This window comes from Gouania willdenowi, chromosome 22 (genome assembly GCF_900634775.1).
Source record: "Gouania willdenowi chromosome 22, fGouWil2.1, whole genome shotgun sequence".
In the NCBI taxonomy this organism is placed as follows: Eukaryota; Metazoa; Chordata; class Actinopteri; order Blenniiformes; family Gobiesocidae; genus Gouania; species Gouania willdenowi.
The window spans coordinates 3,440,370-3,467,256 of NC_041065.1; the positions used below are offsets into that span (position 1 = coordinate 3,440,370).

The 26,887-nt window shown below is 38.1% G+C and overlaps 1 protein-coding gene across 7 annotated transcripts in view; it reads left to right on the top strand.

Moving 5' to 3' along the window:
- map4k5 (mitogen-activated protein kinase kinase kinase kinase 5) overlaps nucleotides 1-26,887 on the top strand; it is a 72,961-nt gene that overhangs the window by 23,931 nt on the left and 22,143 nt on the right. The window contains exons 5-26 of one of the 7 annotated variants that reach the window (XM_028437647.1): nucleotides 248-312; nucleotides 480-535; nucleotides 632-679; nucleotides 3,346-3,388; nucleotides 4,435-4,507; nucleotides 4,596-4,727; nucleotides 4,805-4,867; nucleotides 4,980-5,061; nucleotides 5,678-5,794; nucleotides 10,605-10,683; nucleotides 16,525-16,596; nucleotides 17,906-17,964; nucleotides 18,076-18,143; nucleotides 20,184-20,222; nucleotides 21,739-21,783; nucleotides 21,856-21,901; nucleotides 21,986-22,196; nucleotides 22,283-22,306; nucleotides 22,395-22,480; nucleotides 23,183-23,224; nucleotides 24,284-24,368; nucleotides 25,181-25,260. In XM_028437647.1, the coding sequence (XP_028293448.1) occupies nucleotides 248-312; nucleotides 480-535; nucleotides 632-679; nucleotides 3,346-3,388; nucleotides 4,435-4,507; nucleotides 4,596-4,727; nucleotides 4,805-4,867; nucleotides 4,980-5,061; nucleotides 5,678-5,794; nucleotides 10,605-10,683; nucleotides 16,525-16,596; nucleotides 17,906-17,964; nucleotides 18,076-18,143; nucleotides 20,184-20,222; nucleotides 21,739-21,783; nucleotides 21,856-21,901; nucleotides 21,986-22,196; nucleotides 22,283-22,306; nucleotides 22,395-22,480; nucleotides 23,183-23,224; nucleotides 24,284-24,368; nucleotides 25,181-25,260 (1,615 nt within the window). The remainder of the gene's footprint in view (nucleotides 1-247; nucleotides 313-479; nucleotides 536-631; nucleotides 680-3,345; nucleotides 3,389-4,434; nucleotides 4,508-4,595; nucleotides 4,728-4,804; nucleotides 4,868-4,979; nucleotides 5,062-5,677; nucleotides 5,795-10,604; nucleotides 10,684-16,524; nucleotides 16,597-17,905; nucleotides 17,965-18,075; nucleotides 18,144-20,183; nucleotides 20,223-21,738; nucleotides 21,784-21,855; nucleotides 21,902-21,985; nucleotides 22,197-22,282; nucleotides 22,307-22,394; nucleotides 22,481-23,182; nucleotides 23,225-24,283; nucleotides 24,369-25,180; nucleotides 25,261-26,887) is intronic. The other 6 variants (XM_028437649.1, XM_028437650.1, XM_028437651.1 and 3 more) reach the window with 6 other exon arrangements.

A 26,887-nucleotide genomic window follows, 5' to 3' on the forward strand; every position in this document is an offset into this window, starting at 1 on the left:
TTCAAAACGCGCCGCACAGGAGGCGCGGGACGTGCAGCGGGACCTCTCAATACTCCTAGAAGCGCGTCCACAATATATTGTTTATGTAAACTTCACGCTGTTGACGTGCTTGGTGTGAACGTGCCATTACTCTCCCTTAAACAGTGCACGGCTGACTCTCTGGTGGCTAAAGTTAGATTAATCACGGACTTGTCAAAGTTTCTAATGCACTGACTGTGATGATTTTTCTGCTTTTTTTTTTGTTCAGTCGTGAGAAGTTGTGGATCTGTATGGAGTACTGTGGTGGTGGATCCCTGCAGGACATTTATCATGGTGAGCTCTTGTTTTCATATACATGTAAAAGTTAATACACTTACAAGGCTTTTGTCTCACACTGACTGAGGACAACAGATGAATTAAGGCTCTATCTCGAGTTTATATTAAAAGTGTGTGTCGGCCTTTTCATACTGCCATTGTCTGATGAAATGATGTGTTTGCAGTGACTGGGCCTCTGTCAGAGCTTCAAATAGCATATATGTCCAGAGAGACCTTACAGGTAACGTGTCTGGGAGAGAAAAAACCAACAATCATTTTTTGGGAGATTCTCCTTTGGCGGTGCTTTGTTCTTAATGAAATACTCTGTTGGTTCCAGGGGTTAGGATATCTGCACAGCAAGGGCAAAATGCACCGTGACATCAAGGTATGGAGTCTCATTTCTATCACTTAACTGTTAAAACCTGAGCAATCAACAATGTTGTTGTTTGAATAAAATAAAATAGTTTTTGAAGCAATGACTCCCGTCATTGTTTACAAAAAATCTAATTTTTTTCTTTTAAATCTTTTTACTTGTTAATCGCTCCTCAAACCCAAACTGTTTTATTTATTACTGCTAAAACTGTTGGCAATTGAAACTGTGAAAATTGCCAAATACATTGTTCTCGTAGGAGTTATTATTCATTTTCCGCAACTTGCTCTGTCCTGGAACTCTTCCTAGGCTATTAATGCAGCACTAATGATATGTATGTCATCTCATAGGGACAGTGTCAAGGATGTACAGTTGACCTTTTTTGGAGTCAAAATGTCAAGGTCACGTCAAGTGTCAAAAAACTAAATTTTCCATATCTCTGAGTATTTATCGTACAAGTTTGATTCTTACATTTATGAAACGCTCATCTCAAGTGAAGTATTTTTTTTAATTGGGCCGAAGCTGTACGACCTACCAGTAAAAAGATTGGTAGGGGTTAAAGTTCATGACGTCACCAAAAAATAAAATGTCCCCTATAACTTGACCACAAATTGAGATACAGGGCTCAGACTGGTACCATTGAACAACATTTCCTTTCAATGTGTGACCTTGATCTTTGCTCATTGTCATTTAAGATCAAGTTCAGTCTTCTGTTTTTTCTGCATTATATAACTCGTCAACAAATCCAGATACAGTTTGTCATTTTTGCAATTTTCAATTGCCAAATATGTATTTGCCTTGCGAATACAGGTCTTGCCTAGTTTTTATTGTTATTTATTTCTTTATTTTCTTTATTTGTGTTTGTCTTTGAGTACCCAAAAAAGCGCTATATTAATTTGATGCATTATTATATTAAATCCAACATCATATACAACAACTATCATCAGTAGAGGAACTTTTACATGTTCATTTTCTAACAGATAAAGACATAGTGGCAGATTCACTAAGATCTGAAATAAAGGGTAGTAAACCACGCACGTCCCTAAATCCTTTGGTGATATTGTTTCCTCACCTGCTGTGGGGAATTCACTAAGATTGTGGCGTGAATTGGTGCATGTGTAGACGTGGCTGAGACCGCCCTATTTAAATGAACATTTTGCTCGTTTTACATGAAGTGGTGAAAGAAGCACAAAATGACATCTGAAGAAGTTCAATTGGAGGCAGGTGGACTTCTCTGTCTGCTGCACAAACATTCATTAACGTAGAAAACTAAATAAACACATAAAAACGCTGTATAATTAACTTTACAACTTCATTAACGTGGCTGCTCCATCAGTTCCTGTAACTTTTCAGTCGATGGAAAACAGGAGCGGCTTTGGACTGAAGCATCACCCAGCATGTGTGAGCCCCTGAGTATCGCTTTGTCAGGCACACGCTAAACGTATTGCTGCCGGTAGATTAGTAGCACGGACACACGCACCGCAGCTCTGCCCAAAAGTTATTGTAATGACGTGACTCGAGCCGTGATCACAGTTTTACAGGCTTTAATGGCGGTCATAGTAACACGCCAAAAATAAACAATCAAACACACAAAGAACCATCTTACACCGTCATACACCTGCTCTACCGTGGGAACAGAATTGTTCACTCTTTTCCCCACTTACGCCCTGTGTTTATTAAAAAATAATAATAATGTAATAGAGATTTAAAAAAAAAAAAAAAGAAATTTTGAAGCCGACTCTAATGCGTGACATCTTGACCCAACCGGGCCCGAATTTCGGGTCGTGCTCGGGCCTAAAATCTAACCTCTAATCAGAGCCACAGACTGTACCCAAAATGAGGCGGATATGTGAACATGTCTGTGATGTAATAAAGTGAAACTGATCAGAGTGTAATTTTAATCTCCCATAAATTAATATTGCGTACTCATCAATTCTCTGCCTGCTTTCTCTGCAGCAACAGTGTTGTTTTGAATTATTTCTTTTTTATCTTCATATTTTAAAATAATTATTCCTCAATTGTGACGCAAGTTGCTCTGCACAGTTTCTCCGTGTTTGTGATTGCTCAGAAGCTGCAATCTCTACCGCTGTCACAGGAGTGCGTATGTAGCCAGGCTGAAATCACCTGGGTTAAGTGAAGGTGTTGATACCCTGCTTTGTAGTACAGCTGCTCTGTGACAGGGAATGTTTGGTTAGGTAAAGCTAACAGAGAGAGATTGAGATATACAGCTTCGTAGTACAGGCCCAGTAAGAATGAAAAGAAACCACTTCTTAAAGAAATCGTTCTGCTTCAGGCTTGTCTTTTTATTCTTCTGCAGGGTTCCCAATTCCACAATGCAATGTGCAAAATGTTTCCAAAGTTCAAATCACATGACCATTTGTCAACAAACCCAGTGTTTACAGTGGAGATGAGAACAGAGTTTCGAGCAGCAACTTCAACCTTTTACATTTGTTTGTGAGCAAACAATCTTTGATTTATTGACCTATGAGGTCTACACTACATCAGCTTTAAAAACTGAGGATTGAAATTGACAAAAGGGAAGTGGCAATAGTTTCCGTTGAGTGTTACTGGCCTTGGTTTGAATACTTTCTCCTGTTAAATCAGACTCTGTGATTAGAGAAAATGTGTGATATGAAGCGGATGATGAAATGTAAAAATGAATGGTTTGTGATTGTTAACAGGGTGCCAACATCCTGTTAACAGACAATGGAGACGTGAAGTTAGGTAAGTTGGTTTGAGGTTTTAAAGGGATCCTCCACTGTTTTTACAAATGTGGCCTAAAACCTTTGAAATGTCCTTATTAGAAGATCTATGCCTAACAAAATGCATTATTTTTGCACCATATTTGTTTTATTAACATTTAAAAATGGAACTAGTTTACAGTTTGAGAGCCTGTGCACTTTCAATTTATTGAGTTCTACAGGAGGTGAAGCATTCAGGATTATTTGGCAGCTTTTTCAGTCAAAATTACAACTTGTGCTGCTTTGGGTTGATCTAAAAATCAGTAAAAGTTAAAAAAGTCGATATAAACCTTTTTTGTTTACCGAAATTTGATAAACAAAAATCTGTGACCACAGGGGGCGACAGTTTCAACTCTGCGGTTTCGTAGATGGCATGGAGAAGAGAAGAAGAGCAAAAAAATCCGGACTGAAACCATTAAACCAAACCTTCAACCATTTCTGACAAGAGCACTGGTTCTTTGCAGCAGACAGATTCTACTTGGGTCATCATTAATGAGCTGCAGTGGATCCTGGTTGTCTGTATTTACATGCACGGAGCTCTTCTTCTCTTCTTCATACTGTCTATGAAACAGCAGAGATGGAACTGTTGCCCCCTGCGGTCAAAGAATTTTTGTTTATCAAATTTCGGTATACAAAAGAGGTTTACATTGACTTTTTTAACTTTTACTGATTTTTAGATCAACCCAAAGCAGCACAAGTTGTTATTTTGACTGAAAAAGCTTCTAAATGATCCTGAATGCTTCACTTCCTTTAGAACTCAATAAACTGAAAAAGGCGATTGGCGTCATCAATGACGTCATTTCAACATGGCAGTGCACAGGCTTTCAAAAAAGGTAAAGTAGTCCCATTTTTAAAAGTAAATAAAACAAATATGGTGCAAAATAATGTGTTTTGTTAGGCATATATCTTCTAATAAGGACATTTCAAAGGTTTTAGTTCACATTTGTAAAAACAGTGACGGATGCTTTTCACAGCATTGTTCACATCTTTGTTGCGCAACATGAAGAGCTGTGGTTGTTTCTGTCACAGCTGACTTTGGAGTGGCTGCCAAAATAACAGCCACCATTGCAAAGAGGAAGTCCTTCATTGGGACACCGTACTGGTGAGTGTGTATTTCTTACTAATGTGTAATGATTAAGTTCAGTTGCATGTACTAATAGAACTTTTTTGTAACGACCATGTTTTTTAAGGATGGCTCCAGAAGTAGCAGCAGTGGAGAAAAATGGTGGATACAACCAGCTGTGTGACATCTGGGCTGTGGGCATCACATCGATTGAGCTGGCTGAGCTGCAGCCTCCCATGTTTGACCTGCATCCAATGAGGCATGGATCACTGATAAATACCTGCACAGTCAATCTAATCCTTTGATAAGCTTATCTATTTCTCTTCTCTTCTGTAGGGCTTTGTTTTTGATGTCAAAAAGTAGCTTCCAGCCTCCCAAGCTAAAAGACAAAAACAAATGGTGAGTTTTTCTTTATTATAGGACGGTGTATTTGTCCGTCTTTGATATTAAGCAGTGATTCTGTCTGTGAGAGCAAATCATTTTATTCACACACATTTCCTCTCTGCCTCAGGTCCCCTGCCTTTCATAACTTTGTGAAAATGTCTCTTACAAAGAACCCAAAGCGACGACCCACTGCAGAAAAGCTTCTTTCGGTAACGTGTTGGCCCTGTGAGGCCTGGCCCATTTCACCTTTGAATGTTAGATTCAAATAAGTAAAAGTGCTTTTTATTAAAAAAAAAACGTTGAAGTTTTGTCAAGCTTCTGACCAGCTTTTTTTTATTCAACTTTAAGTTATTTTGGTTTCTGCTTCAGAACGATTAAATAATAAGGATTTGATAATGTTATAGCCTATTATATTTTTTGTTGAAAATCTGTAAAAATATGTTTCAAAATATGATTTGCAGAACCAGTAACTCAATGACATAATTACAATCTGAAATAAATGTATACAAAGTCGACACGTTTATTGCAGATTGTAATTATGTCATTGAGTGAGACTTTTCACTGTAGATGAAATCAGAGTGCAGTCACTTATTTTAGTCAAAATTTCAATCTAAGCACGTATATATTGCAGTTTTTACAATTTGGTGAATATTACAGGTTGTTTTAAATACACTCTTCCCAAACAAATGAGAGATTTAAAATCTCTTTGCTGTTAGAAATGTTTTCCACATTTTAACATGACAGTATCAATGTTAAGACTTGTGCTTGTAACGTTTGCTATGGTCTCGTTGTTATTGACTTGTTCACTATCTGCATTTTTTGCAGCACGTGTTTGTGGCTCAAACGGGTTTGACAAGGAGACTCGCCGTCGACCTCCTAGATAAGATGAACAACCCAGACAACCACCAGCATTACAATGAAGTTGACGATGACGACCTTGAGGTAAAATTTAATTGCTTTACAAAATAGAAAAAATAGTCTTTCTCACGTGAGGAAGTTTCTTTTTTTAAACTTTTTTCTTACAAAAGACCATTACCGTTTAAATTTATTTTTTTTCAACAACAAAACATTATGCCACTGACCTTTAACCTTCACAGAATAATTTAATGTGAAATTTTTTTTTAAACGTTCTAATGCACATTGTTATAAATGTCTGTAGTTGTGTTTGGCAATTGAAAATGATCATAGGAGTTTTTATTATTATTTTTCCTTCTGTTACTCCTTTGTCCGAGAACTCCTCCTAGGCTATTAATGCAGCACTAATGACACGTATGTCATCTCATAGGGGCAATGTCAAGGAAGTGCAGTCAACCTTTTTTGGAGCCAAAATATCAAGGTCAAGGTCACGTCAAGTGTCAAAAAACAAAATTTTCCATATCTTTATGAATATTTGTCATACCAGTTTGATGCTTACATTTATGAAAATCTCATCTCAAGTGGAGTATTTTATCTCATTGGACTGAAGCTGTACGACCTACCAGTAAAACGATTGGTAGAGTCATAGTTCATGACGTCACAAAAAATAAAAATTTGAAAAATACTTTTTCCCCTATAACTTGGCCACAAATTGAGATGCAGTGCTCAGACTGGTACCATTGAACAACATTTCCTTTCAATGTGACCTTGACCTTCGCCCAAGGTTATATTTAATTTCAAGGTCAGTCTTCTGTTTTTCTTGCATTATTACGTTCAGTTTAATTAGTAAACAGTCCAACATAAAGGGACATTACACAACAACAAAATACACACAATAGTTCAGTATAATCACGGTGTTAACCTCACGGTACAGTAATTATTGCGATATTGTAACACTGTAGGCACTTTTAATAACTTGGTACTGCATATCGTCAATACTGTGACATTCCTACCAAATACGTATTTGCGTTGCGAATACATGTCTTACCTACTTATTGCTGTTCTCGAACTACAGCTTGAATCAAAACATGATTTTCTATTATGATTTTTAGCATGAAAAGTGTTCATCACATCTTTAATATGCTTTCTACTTTTTAACATCTTAATGGTGCGTTCACACCGAATGCAACTTCAGTGACTATAGTTGCTTAAATCGCCCATGATTAGTCACTTGAACATAGTCATGCTTTTTATTCACTTCATCTACCCCTCCATTTTCTTTTTTTTTAATTGTAACAAATACAAGTGACCACCCCGCCCATTTCAAAGACTATTTCCGGCTCAATTTTCATTTTCACATAAAACATGGCTGATTCTACCATGATTGCAGTACTGTACTTGTACAGAATCCAGAAATGCTGGAAGGCTAGACACAGTATTTTATTTTATATTATTGTTGTCCCAGTAAAAAGGAGGACAGGTAACTTACAAGACGAGGTAACCATGTAATCTAGTCACTGAAGTTACGTCACCAAGAAGCTCTTAATTTCAACACAACCAAAATTATGAGGATTTTATTGTTGGAGCATCCTCCAAAAGATTCACATTTTTTTCTTGTTCCAAGATTATTCAATAGGGAATATGTGTCGATTTTTGCGCATCTTTATTTTCTTTCATTTTCAGCTTCCAATATCTCAGGAACTACATCCCAAACTGAAATGTGGTGTAGTAATACAGCTTCACCTACTCTCTTAGAATATACAAAGATCTGCCATACATCCTATGTGGTGGACATGACAGCTAATTTAAATTGGTTTGGGTCTGGAACATGTTTGGGTGTTCAGTAAATAACTTATATGTCTCAGCTCCCTGTGATGTGATCAGCTTAGAGCTATGAACATAGACTGTTCACATCACTAATGATTAGTCACATATGCATTGGTTTTTGGGTGACATGCTGTTAAAATCTGAAAAATATAACTGCATGTGGGGTATCTAAGAAAAAAATCTGATCTCTGTTTTAATTTATAGTATAAATTTTACTCTTTCATGGGATATAAAACACGTTTTTAATTTGAACCCAAACTGGGTTTTTTCACCACTTGTGAATATTGAAAATCCTTTTAATGCATCAGAAAAACATTTACCAATGTCTCATGTTCATCATTTTCTCTTTTTTGGGGTGTTTTTCCCTTCAAAATGCATTAATATATATATATATCAATCATCATTATCATAACAGTAATTAAATTTGTTAAAATGACATGATTCCCAACAAATTGCAACAAAATTGTATTTGCGATACACAGCCCATTTTGGCACCAGTGTGGAGCAGTAAAGTTATCTTATGTTGTCCTCAGTTTTTCCCTGTTTCTTACTTGTCTCTATTGACTTTATTATTCCAACTGGAATCAACACCACATCTATGTAGCAGCCAGATGGGTGGTACCAGCTCCATTGTGCGACAGAAGTAGCACTGTTAAAGCCACAATGAGCGAGGAGAGAACCCACGGGCTATTGACTGCAGGCATTGGATATGCAGACGAGCAGCTTGTGGGATGCATAATAATGTGACGATGTCTAAGGAAGGCCGATCACAGCTCAGCTTTAACTAGTCAACTTCACAAGTTTTCATTAAACCTCAGCAAAACAAAATTCATGTTATTTGGAAAATGTAAAACAAATAGTAAACTGCAGATAGATAGTGTCAACATAGAAAGGGTGAATGAAAATACATTTCTCAGTGTGATCATTGATGAGAAAATTAGCTGGATGTCTCACATAAAACACATTCTGGATCACTATTCACTCCACATTCTCTATTGTTCACTAGTCTTACTATACTTAAATTCCTGTTCAGAGGTTTTGTGGAAACATGGGGAAAAAATTGTATGTGTGTGGAGCTAAAACAATGTTAAAATATAATTCATTTTAAAAAGAAGTATAAAGAAATGATTTTCACAAAGTACAGGAATGAAGAAGGGCTGCACTAATTACCAGGGGCCTCATGTACAAAGACTTGCGTGAAAAATGCCGTCAAATAAGCATACGTCTCAATCCAAAGACGGGCGTACGCTCATAAAAATGCAGATGTTTGAATCTGCGTGTTCAGCTTTCCTTTGAGCATTTGAATCAGCGTGGATGTGAGCGCACGTGTCTTCATAAATCCTTAGAATCTAAAGCCTCACCTATGTAGAATCGTATGTATGCCACCTCAGGACTTGACATTTTTGGGCGTAAGTTGTTTAGTAGGGAGGTTTAGCCCCAAAAATAGACAAGTGACTTTCATGATGCAAAGGTCCTTTTTGGTGTAGAAGTACTTTAAGGTCATAAGATTAAATTTACCCTAAGACACAAGTGAGATCACACTGTGTATTGGAAATGGACCTGTTTTTTTTTTTTTTTTTCAAAAATTGCCACCAATAAGCCTTTTCACACTCTTGAAATGAGCATGTGAGATCTCAGGGGTCATAGGTCGATATGGATTTAGACGTAAACAAGCTCGGTCGGTTTGTTGATATTTCCAACTTAACAGCGTTTGTAATTTTAGTCCAGAGTCCTTTAGTGTTTTAATAGTGTTTATATTATTCATATTACACATATTCAAACTCGAGGAGGGACCAGGGTTTTTCGCTGATGTCACTTTCGACCGATTTGAGCACTTTTAAAAACCGATGGGAGCAGCTCAGCAGCAGTATGGAAGCGAGGGGACTGCCCTCGCTTCCACACAGGTGACCCCTGGTGGACGACAACACGACTACCTGGGTCTCCAACGGGCAGAATTTGGACTCTGCTTCCACACAGCAAGGATCAAAGTGTCCACCTTTGGGCTTGAACCCAGGACCTTCTTACTGTGAGGAGGATGTGCTAACCACTAAGCCATTGTGTGCCTGACATCAGATAAATAGTTTCTCGTCCCTGAGCAAAGTTGTTACTGACATGAAAAACATCACGTCTACTGATGTCCCTATCAGCTTTCAAAGTAGCTAGAAACACATGAATATGTCTTCATGAAGTATGCTCTTACAGGTTCAACTTCTTGTGAAGCTGATTCTATTCCTCCCATGCTGAGATCGTTCTTTCACATGCTTCTCATTGGATCAGGTATTGATCAGCCATCTTCTGAACCTGAGAACTCTGAGGCTGTAACATCCATTGGGGAGCAAATAATGTTCAACTCTGGAATGAAACTGTCCGTGTTCCTCGGCACAAAAAAGAGACAAAAATACCAGCTTTTCTTTAATTTTTAGTGATTAATTTACTCTAAACCATTAGTCTCCATCACTAGAACATTGTAGGTTGCATATGTTATATATGGTTATTGTTGTTTCACTGCTCAGTTCCTCTACATCAGGGGTTCCCTAACTTGTTCTGCTGGGCCCCTCTTTGAAAAAAGAAAAGCTTTCATTGTGACAAAAAAAAAGCAACCTTTTTGAAAACAATTTTAATGCTTGGACTATTCTTCTCCAAATCTCATAAAAATAACGTAAAATTTGAAATCACAAAATGTACAACATTAATAAAAGACTTTGTTTCTTGCTCAAGGTTCCGCAAGGCCATTCTAGCACCATTCTATTAAATAGAAGGTGCGACTGACGTATGTGTTTCTGGGTTATGCTGATTCAAAAGAGAGTTAGAACAGCCCATGCACACCTGGAAGTCCCTTTTTGTGCCTAATTTATTACAGTTTATACGACGTTACCGATTAAAGAAGGAAAAAACAACAGAAATGCCCCCTACGCTGGTTGAAACACAGCATAGGGGTTAACGATGCTCAACAGTGCTGGAGAGAACCCTGTGACAGAATAAAACTTCATCTTACATTCCTCATGCACATGGATTTATGGCTTCATTAAACCTGTAAATTGTCCTAATCTGTGCCACTGTGTTGTTACAGCCTCTTTCTGAAGTCAGACACACCATCCGTTCCTCAAACAAACACCCCCGAGCTGAAAGGACGCGCTCAGAGATGGACTGTAAGTGAAGCCCAAACACTGTGTGTCTGTGTCTGTGTGTGTGTCTGTGCGCGTGTGCGTGCGTGTTTCTTCATTGGCTGCTGTGTCTCTTCCTCTGCTGGGCTGTGTAGGTCTGTCTAAAGGCTGAAACGATGCTGCATTAATGCTAAAGTAGCATGTCCATATTTTACAGAGGATAAAAATGTTTCATCATCAACTATTCCTGATTTAAATATTGCAAACAGGATATCATAAGAAAAGATTCTCAACAAATTTTGCAATTCAATTGACATTTCCGAAAAGTAATGGGAAGAAGTACCTTATTTTCCGGGCTATTGAACGCACTTCTGTATTAGCAGCATTCCAATAATTTAGCAATTTTCCAAGAAAAAACCACCTAAAGGCCGCTCTGTGACATAGGCCGCACCCTATTGGCTGAAGAGAGCGAACTTCAAACAACTAGGCCAATCAGAACGGGCAAGTAGGCGGGCTGCTATACTCATGTTAACGGAGGTTTGCGTATATTTCCGTGTATTCTGATAAGTTTCAATGGACGAGTTTCCATCTCCACATGAAATTACATCCTCACTGCCCCAAGTCTGCATATCAGTCCATTTACAGCTTTTTATGGTCAGCTGTCAGCCTGTCCATCCTGTGTGTGATCGCTCCTGATAAACGTAACACAATGATTTCACAACTTTATGCTGTAATCGGAGGGTTGCCTGTTCAGGCCTCACCTGGGCCATCACTGTGGGATGTTGAGCAAGTCCCTTAACCCCGAACTGCTCCCCAGGCGCCGCAAAATGGCTGCCCACTGCTCCTCAGGGATGGGTAAAATGTAGAGGACAAATTCCATTAATGTAATAACATTACATAAATGGTAAATGGACGTGATTTATATAGCGCTTTATCACCACACTGAAGCAGTCTCAAAGCGCTTTACATATCAGCTCATTCACCCAATCACTCTCACATTCACACAATGGTACAGTTGTGGCAAAGTGGGCTTCCGCCTGAACTTTTTTGTACAAAAAAGGCCTATTTTTGGCATTATCACCAAACTTGCTGTAGTTGATGTCTCTGCATTAGTTCTATTATTTTTTCTTCATAGCCTTCACTACTGAGAATTGGCTTTATATTTGATATAAGTCTATATTTATTTATTTTTTGGGTAGACTACAGATTTCTGTATTTAAAACATGATTTATTGTCACTCAGTATCATATATTTCCAAAATGTCACAATCTGTAGCCACTAAGGGTCCCACTTCAATGGTAAATGGACTCGATTTATATAGCACTTTATCCCCACACTGAAGCAGTCTGAAGGCGCTTTACACATCAGCTCATTCACCCAATCACTCTCACATTCACACACCAGTGGGACAGGACTGCCATGCAAGGCGCTAGTCGACCACTGGGAGCAACTTAGGGTTCAGTGTCTTGCCCAAGGACACTTCGACACATAGTCAGGTACTGGGATCGAACCCCCAACCTCTCGATCAGAAGACAACCCTCTACCACCTGAGCCACGGTCGCCCATGGCCAATTAAAGGCGAAAGCCCCGATTTAATTGATTTGATTTAATTTTTAATTTTATATTATTACTTACTATTAAAGACAGGCTGAGATATCTTTCATTTTAAACCTTGGTGTACTTTTTATTTGCTCTTCCCACTGTAAATGTATACAAACCACCGCTACCCTCTCCACAAGCTTCAATTTATTACATGTTTATTTATTTTTATTTAAACAATCAGCAATCTTATTTTATATATAAATATCTAAATAAAAGCAAATATTGAGCAGATGTATGACTTCTGCTGTCACTCGCTGCCACGCAAATTCCCTCCATGATCAGACACTGACCTGCACACTGACCATGATGCATCCGTCCTGTTATTAAACCTGTGAGCGTTTTCTTTCCCCACATTATCCGAAGCGCGTTTCTGAACGTTTTGTTCACCGTGATGTTCAGTGGCTGTTTCAGTTCATTCATACCGCTGTAGGGGGGACTGTCAGTAATATTCTGCCTAACGAGGTGTCAAAGGATAGGTCTGGTCTGCCCGAGTCTGAATATGTGCATCCCTCCGGGTAGAGTCAGGACTGCGCCTGCTAGAGGCGACACTCAATCGCCTTAAAAAACTTTAGAAAAATCCAAAAAATGCTCGGATCAGGTCAAACCAGAAAAGTCTGTTCCTCCCGAGGCCACAGAAGTTTGGTGTATTCCTTCACCAGGGGTAACCTCAGAGGAGTATGAGCAAAAGGGAGCAACTTTTATACTGCTTTCTCCCATTGACTGAGGTTACCCCCGATGCAGGAAAACACCAAACTTTCTCGGCCTCTAGCCGAAAACAAACCACATATTTGGACTCGAGGGAATAAAACGCGTCCGCTGCCACATTTTGCCCGGGAGGGATGCACATATTCGGACTCGGGAGAACCAGATCATTGAATAGCAATGGCGGCCATCTTAAAAAATGGCGCCATATTGAATTTTTGAGTGGCCAATGCCTTTTTCCAAAATAGTGGCCCTTAGGGTGTACTCACACTGGCAACCAGGGCCGTTCCTAACCAGCTCTGTGCTTGTGTGAAACCATGGGGGGCCATTGTCTGGCCTGCGTAGGTGTGAACTGCACCACAGGGGGGTAAACGGCCCGATGGTCCTGCTAGAAGAGGTGGTCCAAACACCGTGCCAACGCACAACTCGACTCGACCCACGCGCAAAATGTGATGACGTTGGTACCGCGCAACGCTTTACGGCACATAAACATCCGCATTCCGCAATGATAGCGGTGTCAGAAGTGCTCGTTAGCCGATGAAAAGTTCAGAGTTGGCGTTACCTGATATATATGAACAACACCACAGAGAACTCATGGAGGAAGAGGACAACATGACCATCAGGACTTCTCTTTGTTCAGCCGACAGCGGGACGGTTACGGAGTGTAGCAGCTCATCATCAGGTCCGGGTATTTCCGAGGGTATAAATATACATATAAACACATTACTGGTATATTAACCCATATAAACCAGAAAATATGGAAATAGGACGTTTTACTGCTGCAAATGTGTAACATATTACTGGTATTTTGTGGACAGGACACATGTGGTTGGCTATTATATAACCCAGAAAAAAATGGAAATTGGACATTGTACTGCTGCTAATGTATAAATAATATAAATATATATATGGTGTTTCAGTGTTCTGGGACACATACTCACAAACTCTGTAGAATGAAAACAAACACAGTGTCTTGGGGAGCAAAGTGTAGTGTATTAATTTATTCATCTAATTGTAACCAAAAACAGAACATCACAAATACAAGCCCAAATAAATGAAATGTCTGAAAGAAAGGGTAATAATTTTCCAAACAAAAATCAATAAGCCAGAAATAAAGTGCAACCTTTTGCAAAATGTAACATGAACCTTAAAAACAAAACATTTAAACATTAGAAGTACAAGGATGGGAATATTATGACAGCAGAACCTGGAACAAGACTGCAAAATGTTGCAACTATTTATTTATTTTTAATCTTATTTTATTTCTCTTCTTAGGTCGTGTCGTGTTAGTGCACATGTGGCAATACCAATTTTCAGTATGTGGAGTTCTTATTAGTCCTGCACAACTATAATGAATTGCTCAGAAATCTACATGTGTCCTGTTCTCAAAATACCAGTAATGTTACACATTTGCAGCTGTAAAATGTCCCATTTCTATATTTTTTGGTTTATATGGGTTAATATACCAGTAATGTGTTTATATGCATGTTTATACCCTCAAAATTACCATGGAATTTTGGGTTTTACTCGGACCCCTCATCATCACGTCTCTGCAGAAGAAGACCCTCCACTGCACCTCAGCACTTTAACAACTCACTAATTTCATAATTTAAATAAACTATTTCTACCTTTGTTTTTCTGTTTGCATGTTGTTTGCTTTGTATTTAATAAAATGGTTTCTCCAACAGTTGGTTAAATCTACACATTTATACTGTATATAATGCACATGCAGGATGATGTGTAACAATAATCAGTAAAATTAGCTGTAAACACATTTTTAGAACTAAATATAAGATTATGCTGTGAACAGAAAGAAAGGAAGACGAGCCAGATAATTATAAACTTTAGAATATAATACAATCATAACTTTTAATCATAAATATGACTATTCTCAAAACAACAACCTTTGATATCTTTGTCACACAATATCTAAGCTTCCAGTGAATAATTTACAAAAAAAAAAAAAAAAGTTCACTGATGGTGACACTGAGATCTCAATGTCACCATCAGTGAACTTTTTATATTTGTAAATTATTCACTGGAAGCTTCTCTTGTGGCGTGTGCAGTGGTTGTTGTTATTATTGTATGAAGCCAACATTACTGCAGCTTTGCACATCATTGTTGTCCTGTTAAAGTATTTTTATACAAAGACTTAAAAACAATCTGAAATTAGTGCTGACTCAAGTAAATCACCTTTATTATGCATTATAACAATCTGTTCCTTAAATCTCTAAATTATTGAAACAATTAAAAACATCTCCTAAAAAATAAAATTACAGAAAATTAAATAATCATTTAATATACATTTCAATAAATAAGTGCATCCCATGGTCCCATGTTGACTCTGAGCTTTATTCTGTCTGTTGTCTGTAGAAGTGATGGGTCTAGACCTGATGATGGAAACTAGGATCAGCTCATGGTTTTAATGTCCAGGGAGGGGCGTGTCCACTCTGCATGGACTTAATGAAGAAGAAATAAAAGAAGAGTTAGATAATGTAATGTTCATCAAAAGGAAAACTGAAAGTGATGGAGATAAATATGCTCAGATGGACACACACACACACACACAAAGTTTAAACAAACACACAAATAATTTGTCCTAAACTGTCTCACACATTAAAAGCATCTATTTACACTTATATTAATGCACACAAAGACTAGCTCCACAAAATCAGAACGACATTTATTGATCCAAAAATTAAACTGATCTTACGTTTATAGGCTCAGTTTCCTCCTTTGTTTTTAAATCCATTTGAACCTCCATTCATGGTGGTTTTTATCATCAGAGAGTCTTTCATTTTTAATAAATCCACCATTATTTGGTCTGTTTTAATCTTTCTTTCTCACTCACTTGGTTCTCTCTGTTCCTTGTGTCAATTTCATCAAAACAAAGCAGCATCTTTAATGTTTCCGTTACGTGTGAGTAAAATTACCGCAATGTACCGACACTGGCTGTAAAGAGCAACTTATTATCTTTCATAAACTGGTGGAATTTCTCCGATTGAGCAAATATGAGCAGAGTTACGGTCATTTAAATTAACGTGATGCGTTCAGGGGCCCTGGGAAACCCAGTCCGTGAAAAGAGCACGTGTCTGGGTAAATCTTGGTTTTTAGTTACCCTACGCAACAGAAAATATGAAATTAACATAATGTACTATCAACAACAAACCCAGAGTCGCTTAATGGTGACGTAACGCCATACGTGTGTCATAAATTAACGTGATGATGTGTTTCTCTGTGGGAACCGAGTTGAGCTGGTGATCACGTCCGTTCTACCGTGTCAGAAAAGGGACAGGGAGGGGGGGATTCCTGCTGTGAGCTTGGAACGGCCCCAGTTGCCAGTGTGAGTACACCCCTAGAGAGTATCTGTTCCAAATTTCATACTTTTATACCAAAGTGAAGGATTCTCTTGAAATATGCAATTAATCTGCTGCACTAAACATGCTCTTTGTTTCAGAAGGTTGTGGTTGTTTATTGCCTCTTAATTCTGAGGGAAATGTAGCCACTCTGTTGGTTTTTAGCAGATACACTTTCTGTTTGCATCTATGTTTCTCACCATTATCTAACCTTCCCTCCACAAAGCAAACAATGGAACAGACCATGGAAGGGGACAAACAAGTCCTAGCTTCGTTGAGGGACACGGGGGGGTTGCAGGTTAGTCCCAGTTTAGTGAGGCGGTGTGTGTTTGTCTAACCCCTGAGCTCTATCCTACTGGGAGACCAGTTGGGAAATAGGACAATGATGTTGCATCAACAAACTTTGGGGGAAGGATTTTATTGGCTCGATTAGGTGAGTGTACAGGCTTGGGGTCAGGAGACACTGGGAGCAGGTTGTCAGATGCCTTCAAGAAACTATGAATATTTTTTTTGACAATTTGCTTCTTTTTTTGCTACATTACTCTCATTTCTGCCAATTCTCCATCAAATTTCAAGACATGTTCAGCATTTATAAACCCTTTTCACCACTTTTCCACCTAATGTCACATATGTTCACCTATTATTGTCACTTTTAACCTCTTTTTATTATATGTCATGCTTATTTTTGCCAATTTAACAACATTCACCATTTGTCGTGCCCATTATTTGCCAGTTTAATCTAATTGTTCCAATATTGACCCTTTTTAGCACTTTTTCTGTCCGTTTTTGGCAACTGTAATTTTCAGTCTTTAACCAATTTATTTTCTTTTCCACCCATACTTGGACCCAGTTTATTTCTGATAAAAACAAAGATTTACATCTTTAAGATGACTACATACTATGGCACAAATAACAATAAACTTCCTGGATAACAGTGGATATTATTCAGATGTGGTTATCACAGATTCAGATAACAATGGACCATCATTTTGCTCACTCCCTCCCTACACAAATAAATCTAATTTTTATTTGATAGAAACAGTCTCATCAAAATGTTTGATTGGTTTCAAACATCACCATCAAAGGGCGACAACTATAAAGTGCCAGTTTTTAAAACTAAATATGATTGTTTTGTGTAGTTTCTCTTCATGGTTCAGTTTGAACCACCTCTCTGCATATCTCAGGCTGATAAACAGAAAAAAAATCTCTTGAAGAAAAAGTTTCTTTGTTGATGAGAAGCCGATTATTTGCAGGTTACTGAATATCCTTCACCTTCATAATTTCGTCATGTTTGTGATGAAAATTACACCAGCTTCCTACAAAGCTCCAGTCGTTTTGCAACTTTCCTCTGCTTTCACTTCATTCCTCTGAGCGAACCTGCTTAGTGTCTAATGTCATCTGTGTTAGTCTGACATCACCAACTCGTCTTCAGGCTGCACTCCAAACATTTCCACCTTGATCTTATAAACATTTGATGTAATTTTGGTTTTCTATCCTCCTGCTAACATTCTCCTTCCTGTGTTTGTCCTGAGCTGTTGGGTGCTGCTGCCCTCTAGTGGAAAAGAAAGCTGTAAACCTTTCTTTTTTTTTTTTTTTACATTTCACAGTCGACAAGCTTCAGTTTGAACCACCACTGCGTAAGGAAACAGAAGCTCACTCTGAAATGGTAAAGATCCCCTGCTGTTTATTCACAGTTTAACCTTCCCCATTTGTTTCCTTTTGAAAGCACAAATGTAAGATAAAAACTTTACTTTTGAGAACATGTGTTTTTCCACAGGATGTGAGTAAAGAAAATGATTTCCCTTCCCCTTGGAGTCCCTTTGCTGAGGGAGGAATAACGAGCAGGTAATTCATTAAGAAAACCAAAAACACAAACAATTGGCAGAACTGTTCTAATAATTTCACATATTTCCATTTTGCTTTGTTGAAGCATGTTTGTTTTCTCCCCCTGATCTTGTGTGAATAAACCATCTTCCCACATTGGCCATGTTTACATGAGAGCTTGAATTCCCCTTTAATTCAGAATTAAAGTTATATCTTCTTCAAACACCTCATCCCAAATGAAAAAAGCATGTCAAAATTAAATTTAAATCAGAATTAAGTGCCTGGTTTATTCTGATTTTAATTCCGAATGGAATAATTCCTGAATCTTTTAAATGTTTCATTTCACTTTAAGTTGATTTCGGTCGTTCTGCGCATGCACGTCCTGACGTTCTGATGACGACTTAATCCAAGATGGCCGCCCAAACTAGAGCCGACACCATTTATTTGATAAGAACCTTAGATGATATGGATATAATGAACAGAGTGGATGGACGGAAGAATAAACATGAGGACACACACACATACACACACAGATATTACACAGATAAATAGTCAGCGTGTGTATGTATTATGTCTTACATACACACACAGACACGGACATATTACACACATTTACACACAGACATATTACACACACGCGGACGTATTACGCACATCCACACAGACATATTACACACACAAGGACATATTAAACTCACACACAGACATATTACACACACACAGAGACATATTACACACATATTAAACACACTAACACACGGACATATTAAACACACACACAGACATATTACACACACACACCGACATATTACACACATATTAAACACACTAACACACAGACATATTACACACACACACGGACATATTAAACACACAAGGACATATTAAACTCACACACAGACATATTACACACACACAGACGTATTACGCACATGCACACACAGACATATTACACACATATTAAACACACTAACACACGGACATATTAAACACACGGACATATTAAACACACGGACATATTACACACACACACAGACATATTACACACACATAAACAGATTACACACACACAGACATATTACACACATTTACACACAGACATATTACACACACACGGACGTATTACGCACATGCACACACGGACATATTACACGCATATTACACACACACGGACATATTAAACACACTAACACACAGACATATTACACACACTAACACACAGACATATTACACACATACACACACAGACATATTACGCACATACACACACAGACATATTACACACACGGACATATTAAACACACACACACAGACATATTACACACATACACACACATGGACATATTACACACATACACAAACAGACATATTACACACAGACATATTACACACACGGACATCGGCAAAGTAAACAGTCTTTATTGGTGGACGTGAAGCCCTGCACCAGGACACAGAGCTTCACTAATGACGCGGGTCATTATAAAGTTCTACTTTCACTCAAAATCCTGTATAGTGGAGGCAGAATAACTGCTGCACTAACCGCTGGCTCTGATTGGCTAAAGTACGTCTTCTATCACCTTCTCCTGCTCAGCTGACCAAAGTGAAACGGTTTGTTATTGTTGAGCTGCTGCTACAAAACTACAATAAAAATAAAAATGATAGCAGTTCTTATTATGTGGTCTTATGTTTTAGCTGAAAATAAAATGTTTGTGTGTTTTTTCCCGATAGACGTGATACGTCACATTTGCCCCGTCCAATCAAAACCTTTCCCAACCCTAAAGCGGAATTGAATATAGTCAAATAAACGTGTTTCCATGTAAACCTCAATTCTGAATGACCAGTTCCTTCTAAACATGAAGCAGAATACTTTCATTCCAAATGATTAAATTCCGAACAATGAATTCCGAATTAAAAAAAACATCATGTAACTGTGGTCACTGTCACTAATGCACTTTCCTGTCCCTGCTGTTTGACATCACTTGTGCATTCAGGCTCATGCTTACACCTGCTTTGATTGTTTTTCTCTCTCACTTCTCTGTCTGTTATTGACTCGTCATGAAGGAGCCTTCTCAAAAGCGTTGAGGATGAATTGTACCAACGGTAACACTGACTCGTGTGTGTGCTGTAGTGCTGCATGCAGCCTGAGCTTCCTGTCATTTCAGCTGCACATGTAGTGCTCTGAGGCTTACAAAAAAAACTCCTGTTTAGCGTCACTGCTTTAACTGTACAAACCCACTGGGTGCCTGCATGTCTGTCTGTTCACACACGCCTGTGAACTGTGGTGGGGGCTTCTGCGTATTTCATATGAAGAGCTTGTTGAAAGATTTGTTAACTTGCACTTGTTTAGAATTGATAAAAGATCATCATTTTGAAAACCGCAAAGATGACACTCAGGCTTAGGGTCAATTACAAATACGTCTTCAATTATCCATGTTCAAATACAACTCATTTACGATTACAGAGACCAGCATATATTTTTTTTCCAATAACCATTAAAACTACAATTGTTTTTTTAATTTTTTTACGCTAAAAGTCAATTACAATTACGTTCTCAATTACTAAAGTTCAATCACAACTGACCCTTTAATAATTAGCCCCATAAAACCTAACCTTTCTCTTGTATTTGCTTTCTGTTTGCATCTCTTATGATAACGGGTCAGTTTTGACTAGGCCTGGCCAATATTTCAAGAGTTGCGATATATTGCGATTCATGTTTTGGCAAAATAGAAAATTACAATATGGCATTTCTCGATATATTTTTATTTTATGGCTTATTTTTTTTAATTAAAATACTCATTTTGGGAGTCACTGTTTTCTCTACTTCTCAAAACAGCATGAAAAGCATCACTGAGTGTGCCTTAACCCAGACCTTCCCCTAAACAAGCCACACTACAGAACTCACTCACACGTGCTGTCCCTTAGAGGAGAAAAAGCCAAAAGTGGCTCATATCATGCAGCTGTTTAATAAATGTGCCTGTATGATGCTCGCATCAGCAAATTTAACCTAGGATTGACTTTCTGGTAAGACTTTGAGTTAAAAAAATTGAGATTTATATTGTATATGGCCATTTTGAGAAAAAATATTGTGATATGAGTTTTTATCCATATCGCTCAGCCCTAGCCTAGTTTTAATCCATGTCTTAAATGAGCTGTAAAATAAAATTATCTATCATTTAATTTGTTTTTCATCTCATGTAACCTTGTTAGGCTTCCTTATCCATTAAAATATTGGTATTAATGTTTTTGGTGTGAGTGTTTTTCTGTCAATGTACTGTTCTGTTTTTAATGGTAATTTGATCCTCAAGAGAACTGACAGGTAGTAGAAAAAATTTTATGAAACATATTCTAATCATTAACTAAATACGTAAAAGCCATAGAACGATAACTTTGTTCCCCAGTTTTGCGTTTAATTAAATTGTAATAGACAGTTTTTATGCAATTTCCATGGTAATTACAAAGTCAATTAATTGAACTCAATTAAAATTTTGTTAGAATTACAACAGCAACATATTTTTATAATTATAATTAAAATGACATCATAATTGTAGTTCATTATCGATTATAATGTAATTGACCCAACCCTGGTTCCCCACTTATTGGTGTCTGTGCCCTGCAGAGGACACGTCACTCGTCTTGAAGATCCAGTTGAGGACGTAGAGTTGTGAGTGACGAGCCTTCATTTGGATTAGAACCAAGTTTTTTGGGTTCATAAATAAAGACTCTGTTTCTATAGATCAACTCTAAAGCCAGGATATCCCCCTCCCCCTCTGCCTCCGAAGGTAACATCATCTTAATCTTCTTATAGCATTGTTCCACATTTGGCTTGTGGGGGAAAAAAGCTGAGTCATGGTTGTCTCTTTCAGCCACGCGTGAACAACACCTCAGAGGAGCTGGGCCTGAATGATGAGAGTCTACTGACTGTGCGTAGGTTCCCCAACGTAGAGAACGGACCCAGCCAAGCGGCGCGCAGACAGAGCACGCCCGAGCAGGGCAACAAGGTGGAGCGCTTGTCTCCTGACTTCCTCTCAGCCAGCGTCAGCAGCCCGGGGCTATTGTCTAATGCGTCCGATAATGGTGAGCGATTAGCATCATTTGTGACATGTTGTTACAGTGTAATGGCACAGTTACTCTTCATTCAGCACCTGTTTTATTCCAACAAGCTTTCGTTAAACCTGATTGTAAAGGTAAGAAAGGCTGATGTGATTTCCACTTGTGTTTGTGTGGTTGGTGATTACATCTAACATATAATAATCACCACGTTTGTCATGACAGATAACGATTCAGACGACAGTGTAAACGGGGGGAGTCCTAAGCCGCTGCCCAAAGGGCAAAACCGGAAGGAGAAAAAAGAATTCCCAGTAAGTGGAATGACATTGACACTTTCTCATTTTCGCTGCTAATCCCAACTTGTTTCATGAGATTTTTACAACATATTTACTGTATGCAATGTCTCAGGCCACAGGTGTACAACTCAAGACCCGGGGGCTAAATTCGACCCGCTCGAGAAAGTAAAAATGATAGAAAAATACATGAAACATTTTGTTAAATACCAACTAATTTAGTTTTTTATATATATATATATATATATATATATATATATATATATATATATATATATATATACTGTATATGTGTGTGTGTGTTTGAAATCACAGCCCCTACAAATACAAAAATTCAATGAAACTACACAATACTTGCAGAGCTCCATTTTCCAGTTCTGATATTACATGACGCAGTCATTTTTTAACTCAAATTGTTGAAAGAACTCAATTTTTCCAAATTGCGGAAAGTTTTCCCCAAAGATTTAGGTGAAGTTCCTGCTGAGACATTCTTGTCTCAGGCTGTCTTTGATTAATTGGTAGATTTTTTTTAGTTTTCTTATTCTAAAAAGGCATCCTAAGAGGAAAAAAAGCAATTTTGAGGAAAGAGATGGGTTTGGAATAAGGTTGTAATAGTTTGGAATAAGGCTGTAAAAGAACAAAATGTGGAAAAAGTGAAGCGCCGGGAATACTTTCCGGATGCACTGTATAACACTGTTTGGGTTTCCTTCTCTTTAACAGAAACCAGCAATCAACGGCCTGCCACCCACTCCTAAGGTTCTGGTGAGTGAAGATTCTGATCCACTCTTTATCATTAAAGCCTTTGTGTGTTTAGGGTCAGTAGAATAGAAAAGAGTGCTTTTATTATCATTATACACAAGGTACAAAAAAATTAAGACCACTGTTGTGGTGCAAGATACATAGAACATAAAAGATAGATAGATATATGTATTTACAAGAGGAGCCACTAAGACGATAAATAAACTAATATACAAGGCAAGACCTGTATTTGCAAGGCGAATACGTACTTGGCATTTGAAAATTGAAAAACTGGGCAAAAATGACGACCTGTATTTTGATTTGTTGACAAGTTTGTTCTTTTTATTAATCGAAATAAAAGTAATAATGCAGGAAAAACAGAAGACGACCTTGACCTTAAATATTGAAAGGAAATGTTGTTCAATGGTAACAGTCTGAGCACTGTATCTCAATTTGTGGCCAAGTTATAAGGAAAAAAGTATTAGTTTTGGCTCAGTTTCGTCCTGAGAGAGTTGAGGTCTCACTTCACTTTTCTGAGGAGTTATTGACCTTAAATATGACCTTGAGCGAAGGTCAAGGTCACACATTTAAAGGAAATGTTGTTCAATGGTACCAGTGGCCAAGTTATGGGGGAAAAGTATTTTTTTATTTTTTTTTACTGGTAGGTTGTACAGCTTTCATCCAAAGAAATAAAAATACTCCACTTGAGATGAACTTGTCATAAACGTAAGCATCGAACTTGTACGATTGATATTGGGGGAGATATGAAAAAAATTGTGTTTTTGACACCTGCACATCCTTGACATTGTCCCTATGAGATGACATACGTGTCATTAGTGCTGCATTAATAGCCTGTAGGAGGAATTCTAGGACAAAGCAAGTTGCAGAAGAAAACTAAAAAGAACTCCTACGAGAACAATGTATTTGGCAATTTTCAATTGCCAAATACAATAAACAGTCAGAAAAATGAGTAGCGGCTTCCTGATCATTGGTCACTGGTATCAGCTCATCCAGCCTTGGATAAAATGAAAATGCAGGGTTTAAACGACTGCCTCAGTAAAGCCATGCTGCGTTTCATTGCAGATGGGAGCTTGTTTCTCCAAAGTTTTTGATGGATGTCCATTGAAGATCAACTGTGCCACGTCATGGATTCATCCAGACACCAAAGGTGAACACACCGCCATTACAGAACATGTATAATACAGTACAATCAGGGTTCGGGTAAATTATATACATTATGTATATTCACGTAATTGATAAGTAATTTGTAATCGGTAAAAAGTATTGCTGTTGGAATTGAATTGTAATCAAGTTCAGATAATTAACTTTGAAATTGTAATTGCCATGGGAATGATGTAAAAATGTACAATTTAATTAAACGCTAAACTGTTACAGTTCTATGGCTTACACTTACAGTATGTAGTCTACAATTTGTAGTTTACATATGTAAACATAACCACTTTTCCCACTACCTCTTGAGGATCATTTTACTATTTAATTTTTTTTTTTTAAATCAAGCAGTTTACAGACCGAAAAAAGGCTCAGACTTCCACACCAAAAATAATAATACCTATATTTTAATTGATTAGGAAACCTAACAAGGTAAACAAGAGATGAAAAACAAATTAGATGGTAGATAATATTTTTTAGTTTATTTTACATCTGATTTAAGACATGGGTCAAACTGACTCCTTATCATAAGAGATGCTAACAAAGCTAACACAAGAGGAAAGTTAAGTTTTAGAGGCTTATTTATTTTAGGCTCAGTAATTGTAATTGAATTTTAGTAATTTAGAATGTAATTGTAGTTGACTTATAGGGAATACAAATAGTTTGTATATTATTGTAATTGGAAAAACTAGTGGTCACCATAATCATAATTGAGTTGTAATTAAATATGGATAATTGAAGACATCATTGTAATTGAAAAATGTAATTGACCCCAACCCTAAAACATGTGCACTTTGTTTGTTTGAGTAGATCAGTACCTGATCTTTGGAACAGAAGATGGCATCTACACACTAAATCTTAATGAACTGCATGAAGCCACAATGGAGCAGGTAACTTCAACTGAAAGTTTTATTCATTTATTTATTTATTCTAGTCATGCGGTAGGAGGCGCCAAGCTTGCAGTAGGTGGATGTTGTGTTATTAGGCGATGCAGGTGGTGTCACTGTAGAAATGCATTTAGACTTTATAACAGTAACCTAATTCAGAAATCACATGAAATATTTTGAATAAAAAAATAAACAGACTTACATAATTAAGTAAATTGATTGATTATTGAATTGATTGAATTGATTATACTTTATTAATCCACGAGGGGAAATTCAGTTTCAGTTACATCCCGACCAAGAAACATGAAAGATAACATATCACATGGGGAACAGGTACGGAAGTACTGGGGAGCAGCCAGCAAGAGCAGCGCTCCGTTTCTTAGATGAGAAATATGAAACAATGGGTAAGAAGAAGAGATTAAAAAAAAAAGTCAAAAACCAAACTAGGCCCTTGTAGAGAGGGGCGGAGTTTGGGATCATGAAAAAACTCTTCAGCCAACATTGCAACCCAAACTCAACATACAATTCAATACAACAGAACGTTAGCACAAGGAATGAATCTTTAGGATGGGTAGTTCGCAGGTCAGCCACAGTGAGGCGGTGCCCTTATGGCGGGCCTCCTACTGCCCAACCGCTGGGAGGGAGGAGGGTTGGAGCCAGAGGAGACGGTGACAAAGACAGGATATGTAGTGATGTAGGGGGAGTGAAAGTGTTCGTTGAGATAAGCCTGTTTACTCAGACTCTGCTGCTGACTCTCACATAGAGATGACCTCGAGAGTTTGTTGGCAGAGCCGGGTCCAGGTGTTCATGAAAAGTGAGGGTAAGGTCAGAGCGTCTTATCAACATTCCGTCCTTAGAGAGTTTGGAGAGAAAAAAACAGACCACAGGCTGTTCATTCAGGGGGGGCCGAATGAGAATATAGAAGGTGTTTTGAGACGGGCTAGCCATAACATGGCTGCCAGCCCTACTGTTCCTGGTCAGTTCAATAAGTAATCCAATAGTGTGGCCATATCCTATGAGACAAACTCCTCCTCCTCCTCCTAAAGTACCACGGTGGAATCCATCTGAGAGAATTCGGAGAGTTTGGCTCCTTTTGTCATTGACTGCGGCTTCCAATAGTGCTGCCAACGTAATCCAATTTTGCGATCATTCAGGAAAATGCCAGATCCAATCAGCAGAAGACCCGATATCATACATTCCAATTTGGTGGTGGATTTCTTCCACATCCTCAGGACTTGTGAACTCTCCCATTGCCCGTCGTAGTAGAGAAATTTGACCAAAAGCCTCTATCAGCATCCCCATCCTGAATAATTAGATTCAGGATGGGGATGCTGATAGAGGCTCCTGTTAGATTTGAACAAGATAAAAGAGCAGCAAGCAGGGAAAATGAGGGAGAGGGAAAAATAGCGTCCGTCTCCCCCGAGAGCAAGCGTTCTGTGGAGCACCGTGGTGGGATCAGCCTGATGCTGAAAGTGCTCCTGAGGCCAGGGCTGTACTGGGACCAACTGTCATCAACTGTCCGTGATTATAACTTCAGCCATCAGAGCATGTCAGCGCACTGTTTAAGGGAGACTAAAAATCTTTTAGGAGAGATCTTTTTCATTGCTTCATTGTCAACTACCAAACCACA